At 40.6% G+C, this 12,073-nt stretch overlaps 1 protein-coding gene across 8 annotated transcripts in view; it reads left to right on the top strand.

Moving 5' to 3' along the window:
• The window catches only part of PDE1C (phosphodiesterase 1C), a 536,493-nt gene that overhangs the window by 428,797 nt on the left and 95,623 nt on the right, over positions 1-12,073 (top strand). For all 8 annotated transcript variants that reach the window (XM_046020570.1, XM_046020562.1, XM_046020563.1 and 5 more), the window contains 4 exons: positions 1,373-1,555; positions 2,515-2,581; positions 7,905-8,021; positions 10,190-10,330. In XM_046020570.1, coding sequence (XP_045876526.1) covers positions 1,470-1,555; positions 2,515-2,581; positions 7,905-8,021; positions 10,190-10,330 — 411 coding nt within the window. In that variant the 5' untranslated portion in view covers positions 1,373-1,469. The remainder of the gene's footprint in view (positions 1-1,372; positions 1,556-2,514; positions 2,582-7,904; positions 8,022-10,189; positions 10,331-12,073) is intronic.

The following is a 12,073-nucleotide window of genomic DNA, read 5'->3' on the forward strand; positions in this document are numbered from 1 at the left end:
GTTGTTTTTCAGAGTCCATAGTCTTTTATGGTTCGCCTCCCCTCCCCAATGTCCATAGCCCCCTCCCCCTCTCCCAATCCCACCTCCCCCCAGCAACCCCCAGTTTGTTTTGGACGTGGATGGAACTAGAGCGTATCATGCTTAGTGAAATAAGTCAATCGGACAAAGAAAGAGAAACTATCATATGATCTCCCTGATATGAGGACATGGAGAAGCAACATGGGGGGTTAGGGGGATAGGAGAAGAATAAATGAAACCAATAACCTTTTTTTAAAAACTCTTTTTACTGATACCTGATTACAGTTTATTTTTAGCAGGGCTTAATATAAGTGTAAAATACAATTTTATTATAACTTACCATTATTTATGTTCTCTTCTGGTGGTTTGACCTAGGAACAAATTTGAAAAATCATCTAAGCATATCTTACAGATGACTTAAATCACTGAGCTCAAATAAAGAACTGCATTATTTTGGAAATTTTGCTTGAATTTAAAATTTACATTTCTATACTGTTCTATCAAACTAGAATGAATATCAATTGGCATCATTTCGGTTTATAACCACAGAGGACTGGGCTGATGTGATTTGGGTAATATTTTACAAAGTCTTTTTCTTTTAAAAATTTTTAATTTCTAAAAAAATTATTTTTATTTTATCTTAAATTTATTTTTATTAAAGATTTATTTTATTTATTTATAACTGATGTATAACTTTGTGTAGCTTTAAGTTGTACAATGTGTTGAGTTAAGGCATTTATATATTGTAATATAATTACCACCAGAACATTGGTTAACACCTCTATCATGCCACAGAATCATAATTATTTTTTGTGCTGGGAATAATTAAGGTCTAGTCTCTTAGCAACTTTGAAGGTTGTGATACAGTATTGTTATCTATAGTAAAGTCTTTAAATGTTCTTCTTTTTTTTTTTTTAAACACAAACTAACACCACATGGTCCATCTAAGCAAACCTCCCCGTGAATGCATTATTAGATGGAAGATTTAGATCCCATTCAAATTCCACAAGATATTGGGTGCTCCTTAGTGGAGTGGGTCTGGGACCCACAGCCTAAGATGGAGCATACTTGACTTTCTCTGGTTTCTTTGTTTCTGTGTACAGTCTGGTAAAGCGAACCATCCTGAAACACAATGTTGACTTTTATAAGCCTTACCAAAAAGGGGCTGCATTTTTTGTGGCCATTTTTGTTTGGTTTCTTTGTACCTGTGTATTCAGGTGGGGTGGAAAGGAGCAGCTGATCTGAACGGAGAGCTCCAACTGCAGGTGTAATCTCAGTGTGTTTCCTGTATTCAGGAGACTTCTGGATACAGAGGATGAGCTCAGTGACATTCAGTTGTGTTTCCTGTATTCAGGAGACTTCTGGATACGGAGGATGAGCTCAGTGACATTCAGTCAGATGCAGTGCCTTCTGAGGTCCGAGACTGGCTGGCCTCCACCTTCACCAGGCAGATGGGGATGATGCTCAGAAGGAGCGAGGAGAAGCCACGGTTCAAGAGCATTGTCCATGCGGTGCAGGCTGGGATATTTGTGGAGAGGTAAGGAGAGCTGCCATTCAGTGACCAAAGCAGCAAAAGGGACACCAGTTTCCAATAACTGGAAACTTTGCTTTGATGTAATTTTTGTATCTTTATAAACACTGAAAATGCTGGTGGTAACAGGTAGTCTTGAAGGAAAGATTGCAAAAACGTATTTGTTTCATCTTTGTAGCATCATTAGGACAATTCTTTGCCTTTGCTCAGAACTCCTTTTGTTAACTAGAAAAGATTTGGTGTTAGTTCAGTCTCCCATTTTTAAAAAAGAACATCATCTAATCCATTGTCCTTTGACATACATGGAACAGGGCAGGGATGCCTTGAGGTTGTTGACCTGGGCAGTGACAGTTTATTTAAAGGCTTTGAGTTCCCCATGACGCTTTCCAGTTTTGTTAGCCATTTTGCTCTTTAAATTAAATTGCCCCCTTCCCCAGAAACAGATTCCAAAAATTGATTTAGTTTTCCTACGATCATTATTTCACAAATCAATTTATTGTTCCTGTAATCCTTATTGCACATTCACAGGTCTTATAAATGCCACATTCAGTTCAAAGGTCACCTGGGGCATTTTCCTTCTTGTTTTTGAGAATTCTAAAGAACAAGGTCTTCCAAATGAGTTGCCCATAGGTGTTCCTCATTCAGGTTAAAGTACTCCTTTGCATACTATCTATGCTATACTATAATTCACTTCTGGCAGAAGAAGTGACCGTTTTAATAACTGAATTTCCAATTTGAGGCCCATTGATTAATTTTTGTTTGTTTCCAATGATTCATGTATTTGGAATTGCTTTAATTTCTCTCGAATGTAACTCTGTCTGAGGCCACTTGAATGACTGTGAAAAAGGTTATAAAAAATTGTTTCTTGGTTCACCGGATGACCCAACTTCTCATATTTGTCAGTACTTAGTGTAAGTCTTCTTTGTAAGAAATAATACTGCATTTTCCCCCTCTGACTTTGCCAGAATGTATAGAAGAACATCAAACATGGTTGGACTGAGCTACCCACCAGCTGTTATTGAAGCATTAAAGGTAATACTAAAAAAAGTCTGACAGTGTACATGGTATCGTATAAAAGATACAGTTATATTTGTTGTTAGAAAATAAAAGGCTTTTATTTATGGTTCACTTACAGGTTTCCCAGTCATTCCTGACTTATTCTTTCATTGTTTTTTACTTACCTGTTCTTACAGTATCATGATCTTTTTGCCTTTGACTTGCTAATTTTTTTTAAAAAGTCAGACTGTGTGGTCTCATGCCTTTCTACATCACCATCGAGGGGGGTGGGGGGGTGGGTCTTTGATGGGATCATAGTTGTATCATTATCTGATTATCTACTCTAAGTCCATTTTGTAGATGAAGAAACCGAGACTTAGTGAGATTTTTAAAAAGATACAGTTAACTAGAGCCAGAAGAACTATGGTCTGATACCGGAGTTCCAGTCACATAGTAAGCGTTCAATAACATTTTCCTCCGTGAATGTGTGTCCCCAGAACCTATACGTACTCCTGTTTACCCAAGACTCTCACGGAGCCCAAAAGTTCCATGGGAAGTTACACAGGTATTTGAGTTTCAACGAGCTAAATCTTGCAGAATTACTCCCATTCAGGCAAGCTCTTAGAATTGTATAGAATATTCTCTAAGAGCCTCAAAGTGCCTGTATTCCTCTTAGGGCTGTGTCAGTTCAGATCCACTGGTTGGAGGCTGTCCTGGCTGTGCTAAAGCTGATTTGGCTTCTGGATTTGAGCATGGGGGGTGTGCTAAGGGTCAGTATCACTCGGCCAATTGACACTGCATGGTGTCTATACACGGAATCATGTCATCCATTTGCTTAGGGACATCCTAGCATATGGATGCGTGTGTGTGTTAAGATAGATTTACTTATTTATTTATAAGATTTTGTTTATTTATTTGACAGAGAGACTGCGAGAGAGGGAACACAAGCAGAGGGAGTGGGAGAGGGAGAAGCAGGCTTCCTGGTGAGCAGGGAGCCTGATATGGGGCTCAATCCCAGGACCCTGGGGTCATGACCTGAGCCGAAGGCAGACGCCTAATGACTTACGCACCCAGGCACCCCTTATTTATTTAGTTTAGAGAAAGAGAGAGAAAAAGAGCATAAGCAGGAGGAACAGAGGGAGAGGGAGAAAGAACCTCAAACAGACTTCCTGATGAGTGTGGAGCCCAACATGTGGCTCAATACCACATGTACTTGACCTTGAGATGATGACTTGAGCTGAAACCAAGAGTAGGGCCCTTAACCAACTGCCCGACCCAGGCGCCCCCATTCTGACTATTGTTATGGCTACTGTTGTCTATATCTGCAACCTGAAACATGTATTACACGAGACTTAAATTACCTACTCATGGAATCAGGGTTGGGAGAGCTTCATGATCAACTTTGTCAAGAAAGACTTTTAGGGCCATTTTGATTTTCTATTTCAGTCTCTTTCTCTTGCCTCCAAAGACATTCACTATTTAAATTTGTGAGACCCTATATTCAAACTGCCAGTTGTCCATTTTCTGTCTCTTAACTCATCCTAAGAACAGAAAAGATGCTCAAGAAGGACGCAGCAAGAAGACACATGTTTCTTCTCACTCCTCTTCAGTTCCCCCACCAGTGTCCAGTGCACCAGTGTAATTTATAGCCACATTTGCCACGTAATCAGTGAAATCACTGCATGAGATCTGATGTTTCATAACACCCGCTAGGAAGCTGCATTGATTTTCATAACTGAACCCAAATCATTCAATGAAAGTCTTCGGGACATTAAAAGAATCCTTTATCTTTAATTTCTTCTCTTGTCATGAACATAAATACAGGTGGTTATACAAGTATTAAGACATTTATAAAAGTATTTCCTCTGGATTGGAGCATCTTTTCTGTGCAAAATAACTGTAAAAGATGTGGAGCGACTTGGGATATGAAGGTCACTCTCAGATGCCCACATGTTGTCTTTCTGAGGAGAAAGGAACCTAGATGATTCAGACCAAGATTAAGTGCTGCTTATCTTAAGTACCCTTAAGTTAACTCTCTGAACTGCCACCCTTCTGCAGAAGTATTGCTGATAATGCGCGTTAGTCTAGAGCTGCGTGTTCTCCTGAGCCTGGTCCCTGTTTACTGGGGAATTTTAAGATCTTTTTACAAGGTAGTATTTTTCCCCCTCCTTAGACTCTGGTTTTATCTGCAGTGGATTGAAGATGAGTTGGCGGAATCGCACAGATATTTTCTTTCTTTCTTTTTTTTTTTCCTTTCTGTTTTTAGGTAGTACCTGTTTAAGAAATGGTTATTTCTACTTCACTGACAGCAGTTTATATGAAATGGCCATTGCTTTCTTCTATTACAGGAAAGTCTCCCCTCCAGCTGAAAGAGTATAATTCAGTAAAATGGCTGTCATGCCACAGTCATATTAACCTTTGTGATTAATGTAAGAACAGGGCATGAAATCACATTTAAGTAGGAGAATATCCACCAACAATCTCTAAATTTGAAATATGTTTCAGCATTGTTCTTTTAATTTTTTCCATCCAATATATGCTAGCTTCTGATTTGGGGGGTTCTTATCTCTAGGCTTTGAGGTGGGGTTACTGGAATTGTAGAAGTGTGTTGTTGTTTAGAAGGTGTCTGTTGTGTGGCTTAAGAAGAGACACTCTAGGCAGACTCTAGGTTTAAAGTGGAAGGAAAAGAGGAGGTTCAGGCTTCCATTACATTAGACTGATAGGAAGTTCCTGAAATTTTCCCTTGGGAATGGGACTTGGGCCATGTCTGGTAGGAGAGGAAGAATGGCTTAAGATGGTTAAAGATAGTTAAACTCAGTCCTTGTTAAAAAGGCAGATTCTAGGTCCCAGGCCAGGATTCTGGAAGTCCCTCAGCTGAGAATCAGCATTTTTTTCCTGAGCATTTCAGGTGGTTCTGTAGAACATTAAAATTTGAGAATGACAGCGAAGGCCCTTTTAAAAATGAGTAGTGGGACAGAACATCCAAATGACTATTCACACTCATCCTGTATCTCTACGTCCTAAGATCCTGAATCACTCATGACTTCTTACTGTGATCATTTCTCTATTTTCAGCGATAGCTCTCCTCTTTTTTATTCATTCTGGAGAAGAAGAGTAAACATTGCAGATGTTGACAAAATGTTTTCTCACCTGTTGAGTTGTCAGTGAACTTTTCCTTAGGACTAAGGGATGTCATGACAACATCAATTATAGTAGCTAAGGTGAAGCTTTAGGTCTTGGGTTAATCTTTTATTTTTTTTAAAGATTATTTATTTATTTATTTATTTGACAGACAGAGATCACAAGCAGGCATAGAGGCAGGCAGAGAGAGAGGAAGGGAAGCAGGCTCCCTGCTGAGCAGAGAGCCCTCTGCGGGGCTCGATCCCAGGACCCTGAGATCATGACCTGAGCCGAAGGCAGAGGCTTTAACCCACTGAGCCACACAGGCGCCCCAGGTCTTGGGTTAATCTTAAAGGGCCCTACTGTCTATGGCCTAGGCCCTATTGGGGTATTTAGGGCATGAGGCTTGGGTCACAGCATGTATTCATTGAGTTTACAATCGCATCTATTGACAATAATATCACTGTTGACAATGATGTCAGTGGTGTTACTACCTAGTTCTGGTACCAAATGGCATTAGACACTTCCTTTAAAGTGGGGGAAGTAACACTATATGTAGGCTTATGAGGATGAGCAAATGTATATAAACCCTTTTCACTCTGCCTGGCACAGACAGTGTGCTCAGCTTGTAGCTATTTCTTTGGTTGTTATAATGGAAGAGAAATGTTAGAAGGCTGAGGTGAGGTTACCACTAAGAGTCAACTGAAACAAGTCAGTTGAAAGCCTTTCGGAAAATTTGGCTTTCCCTATATATACTTCAGTTTTCCTGTGCCCTCCTGTCCATGAGGGAGACCCTTAATAGCCTCGGGATGATCTTCAGTGGTTGGGATGTTTGAGGAAGGACAGGATTGGGATAGATGGATGATGTTGGAATGCACTGAGGGCTGAGGTGAGAGCCCCTCAGGCCAGCAGTTCCAGAAGAGTCTCTTCCAGGGAACCATCTGACTTTTCCTTGACTCTGTGTGGTCTCGCATGTGTCCTTGTGTGGTCTCATGTATGACACTTATGACAGCACACTTTCTATAACTACTGAAAGTGAAACTCTTCTTCTTCTTCTTCTTTTTTTTTTTTTTTTGGTAAGATTTTATTTGTTAGAGAGAGAAGGAGAACAGGGGGAATGGCAGGCAGAGAGAGAAGCAGGCTCCCTGCTGAAGAAGGAGCCCAGTGTGGAACTCGATCCCAGGACCCTGAGATCATGACCTGAACCAAAGACAGGCACTTAACTGACTGAGCTACCCAGGCATCCCTGAAAGTGAAACTTTTGACACAAGAAAACCAAATGACTGTTGCTTTGGCTGCTGCTTAAACACACCTTTGTTTACTATATCCACTGGTAGCTGGATAAGTCAAAGGCACATCAGACAATGTTTACATCTATTTTGGAGTAGCTATTTATAGACAAATAAGGTTTTGAACTTAAAGACTGATGCGTGAGGAGTGCGTTCAGCTTAGCTCTCAGTTTTACTTTTTTTAGTAAAGTGACTCACAGATTTGAGGACTAGCTTCGCAGATCAGTGACGCCAGAAGTGGTCGCATTTTCCTGTTTTGTGAAATGAAGGCTTTCTCCACGGTTTTAGCTCAGCAGTTGGAACTGAAGGGACACATGATTTGTGTTCCCAATCGAACATGTTTCTGAAGACTTTTAAGTGGATTAACATCATCAGTCAGCTGTGGGCTAAGAGGAATTCAGTAGATAATAGTAAGGGACTGGGGAGATGTTTGCAATAGGGAAGCACTTTAGGTTGTCATGAATTGAAATAAACGTTTGAAATTCAGCAGTGGTAGTGACAGGCTTAATGGAAAGAGCCTAAGCTTAGGCATCTGTTGACCATGTTTGTGTCCTGATCCCACTTGGTCCCTAGTACTGCCCTTGTGATAGGTCTTAGGGAAATGAACGTCTCAGTTTTCTCATCTGTAACATGTGAATAATAATACCTGCCATTTAGATTCGTTTTCAGGATACATTATGTATTTATCACTGATCACAATGCCTCGCATATGGTAGGCACTCAATAAATTATAGCTGTTCTTGTAAGTAGTAAGACTATTTAATTATGTATCAGTAAATGCTATGTGGGTCTGCCAAGCTGGGAAAAGTTTGAGGGCAGAAATGGTGTTAGAGTCTTGGGCTGTGAAATCCTGTGTGAAGGTTGTGGGGCGACTCCCCAAGTGGGGAGACAGGTATCTGTACAAGTGGCTGGGGACTTAATGCATTCTTTCTCCCTTCCCTGCCATGCAGGATGTGGACAAGTGGTCCTTTGATGTCTTTTCCCTCAATGAGGCCAGCGGGGATCATGCACTGAAATTCATTTTCTATGAATTACTCACACGTTATGATCTGATCAGCCGTTTCAAGGTCAGTGCCTACTTTTAAAAAATGCATGCATTTGTCCATCTCTCCTTTTTTTAAAGATTTTATTTATTTATTTTAGAGAGAGTGAGTGAGAAAGCAGGAGTTTGTAGGGGAAGGGGAGGCAGAACCAGACTCCCCACTGAGTAGGAAGCCCAATACGGGGTGTGATCCAAGGACTCAAGGATCATGACCTGAGCCAAAGGCAGGTGTCCAGATGCCCCACATTTGTCCATCCTTTCATGACTTTTGGGCTAAGGCCAAGGGAATCCTTTTAATATAGACTGAAGATTGCTGTGGGACTTGGGAAGCATCACCCAGACTGCCACTGCCCTGAAATCTGTGGTGGTGGGAATGTTTCCTTAAGCCCTTGCCGGGTGGGGCTCACAGCAGGCGAGAGGATGGATCTGCACAGTTTGGTCCCAGTCTTCCTAGAAGTACAGCCCGAAGTGTGGGCTAGCGGGACTCCTCGCAGATCTCATTTCAGTCTGATGTTGTGTACCGTCGATCACCGCTGGTGTGGAGACAGTAATGGAGACAGACTGAGCATCTGCTGTCTCTGCAAACTTTTTTTCCCACCCCTTGGCTCAACCGTAGACAACTGCTCTCACTTATCATCCATGACAGGTCACTGGTATTTCACAGCCATTCATGCTTCAAATTAATTCTTCAACTTTAAGTGAAGAACATGAATCGTTTCCAGTGTTCAATCCCCTCTGCTTTGTAATACCACTGGCTCTAGGAGTCAGACCAGGTTCTCCAGGGCATCTGTGCATTTGTCTGGTGACATCTCTCCTATTGTGCTCCTCAGACTTCTCTCATCATGGGGGTGAGCCTTTGGAAAATGCAGGGTTTTGTTTTTTGTTTTTTGTTTTTTTAACATAACGTATTGATTTCTCTAGACGGCATGGTTCTTTATCATTTTCCTAAGGACCGTGTACTTGGGAGCATGTTTCCTACATAGCCATAAGTGCTGTATTTATGGTTCTTAATTTCTTTGTGTCAGAAGTGGGCCTGAGAATCTGGTGGGTGCTCAGGACCCTTCCCACAGAACAAAGCTTGTACACATATGCACACATTTACCTGGCATTTTTGTGGCTCACGGATCTCTCACGAACAGCCCCGGGAACCTGGGCTTATTGGATATTCATTTTTAAAATTGATAATCAATTAATCTCTGACATAGGAGAGGCAATATTTAAATTTTTAAGAATCCACAAATGGTAAATATGGAAGGATCTGCTCAAGGAAGAACATGTTATAGACTCTGCTGAAGCATTATGTAAAGCATTTTCCTGAAAATTTTTTTTCTTCCTAACATGGTTATTGGTCTCCTGGAACACATGCTCTTTCTTTCCCCCGCAGGGTTGTATTTGATAACTAACCCTAAGCCAAGGAATTAACCCAAAAAGGAAATACGATGAATGTTTTCAGGGTCCCCTTCTTTTGTACAGGCATTTTGCAGTTGTTCCTTATTTTCTGCCACATAGAAAATGAAGGCATGTATATTATACATATTTGAGACAGAAAAGGAATTGGGCTAATTGGAAATATTATTCCAAAAATTGCAATGCAACAATTATAAATTGCCAAGCAATAGACATAAGAACACAGTCTGTTTCTGTTCTTGTACAGAACAGGCTATCACATGTTTTGTTTTGTTTTGTTTTTAAATGTGTGTCCAGCGCATACAATCAGTCCCTAAAGGGCCCAGTTTTCAAGAGGTGGCAGCTTGTGTTGGTTTTGCAGCCATTTTACAACTTTAGATCTTTATGTACTTTATGTTTTCCCACAAAATACATGAGATGTGCTACCCGATATGTATCCGTTTATTTCTCAAGAAATAAAAGAGTCGAACCTTTGCTTGAAAAAGAGATGAACACATACCCTTCTGCCCTAAATATCTTTGACACGATTCTGGGGTTCTGGACTGAGAACAAAAAAAAAAACAAAACCTTTCGCAGGGCAGACTGTTCTTAACCTAGGGACTTCCTATGAGATTTTCAAATCAGCTGCTAATTTCTTCAGTAGTTTTTGCTAATTTTGAAAAGTTCCAGTCTTTTCATGCACAACGTTATGCTTCCCGAAAGATGCCACTGGAGTGCCTTCGACTTCTGCTTCCTCACTTAAAGCCACCAAACCACTGGCTACTTAACCTTACTGCTCTCTTTCAGATCCCCATTTCTGCCCTTGTCTCATTTGTGGAGGCCCTGGAAGTAGGATACAGCAAGCATAAAAACCCATACCACAATTTAATGCACGCCGCCGATGTTACACAGACTGTGCATTACCTCCTTTATAAGACAGGAGTGGCGGTAAGTACTGATAGGAACTCAAAGATGACACAGAAGATGTGATGATGATTCTTTTTTGTTGTTTTTGTTTTTAAAGATTTTATTTATTTATTTGACAGAGATCACAAATAGGCAGAGAGGCAGGCGGGGGGTTGGGGACCAGGCTCCCCACTGAGCAGAGAGCCTGAAGCAGGGCTCAATCCCAGGACCCTGAGATCATGACCTGAGCTGAAGGCAGAGGCTTTAACCCACTGAGCCACCCAGGCGCCCCATGATGATTCTTCTTATTGGAGGCTGTTCCTATTCTGATGTGGTTGGGCCCACAAGAAGTGCACTGGGGAATGGACTTCCTGCTCCCCAAGAGTTGTCTAACCAATCACCGAAGGTCTGGGAGTTCTTGTAGCCTCTGATATTTTCTTCATCCTGGACTCTATTAAATAAATATGTGGTGGTGACTTGCGTCTTTATTAGGCTATTACCAAAGTAAATATAATTTCTAGAACTAAATATGTATTTCCAGATATGGAGAGTGGTACTATTAACCTCTTGCTACGTTCAGTCACAGCGCTATCCATGCATACTGAAATCATATCAAGGGTGCCTGGTGACCACATTGCACAAAGTTAGCTTTTGGTTAAAACCATTTGATCTTCTTCACGAGGATTACAGTTTTTTCTTATCCTATTTTTTGTGTGTTCAATATGTTTGACCTTAGGGGCAATCTTTACTTCTAATAATCTGAAATTTTTCTTACTTGTTTTGACCCAACATTTCAGCTCTTTAGATGTCTTTGAATCTCTGTTCGGTAATCCATTGTATGAACTGGCCTGTTTAACGTGGTTATCTATCCCTTTGCCTTCTTTATCTTGATGAAAGCTGTTAATTTTACAAGATACAGCTATTAGTGACAAACAGCTAGTTCTCTATATTAGGTCTCTCTGACTTTTCCTTTTAAATCTTCAGCGTCGACATCAAGGTAGACATTGTTTGGTTATGGTTATTAATTAGCCCATAAACTCAACACATCTGTTATTTTTTCCTCTAGGGCATGTTGAAAGGCTTGGTCTAATATCTCACTGAATTAAAAATGGAACACAGTGGGAGGAGTGTGGGCTTTGGAGCTAGACATAGTGGGATATAAATCCTTGAGTAGTTACTTATTAGATTTAGTGACCTATGATAAATTGCTTAAATCTCTGAGGCAGGATTTCCTCATTTTTAAAATGGTGAAAGATATTCTATCTTGTAGAAAAACTGTGATGGTTAGGAATAAACTATCAGAAATAGGAAGTGCTCTGTCTGCCTCATGAAGGAACCTCAACAGTTAGAAATTGTTTTTAGTGAAACTTTGCTGAATTTTCCCAAAACCTCTCAACAATTTTCAGTTCTTCCTTATTACAAAGTTGGCGTCTTGAAAATATTATTTTAAAAAAGATTTTATTTGTTTATTTGACAGAGAGAAACACAGTGAGAGAGGGAACACAAGCAGAGGGAGTGGGAGAGGGAGAAGCAGGCTTCCTGTGGAGCAAGAAGCCCAATGTAGGGCTTGATCCCAGGATCTTGGGGTCATGATCTGAGCCGAAGGCAGACACTTAACAAGTGAGCCACCCAGGCATCCTGAAATATTATTTTAAAAAGCTATAATTTTTTAAATTATAGAAACACTATCAAGGGGACCTATTTAATGTGATAAAAAATTTCTGTCAGAAGCATAGAGCAGACTTAGTTAATGGTGGTTCCTGGAAAACATGTAGCAAAACAGGG

The sequence above is a fragment of the Meles meles genome, chromosome 10 (genome assembly GCF_922984935.1).
Source record: "Meles meles chromosome 10, mMelMel3.1 paternal haplotype, whole genome shotgun sequence".
Lineage (NCBI taxonomy): Eukaryota > Metazoa > Chordata > Mammalia > Carnivora > Mustelidae > Meles > Meles meles.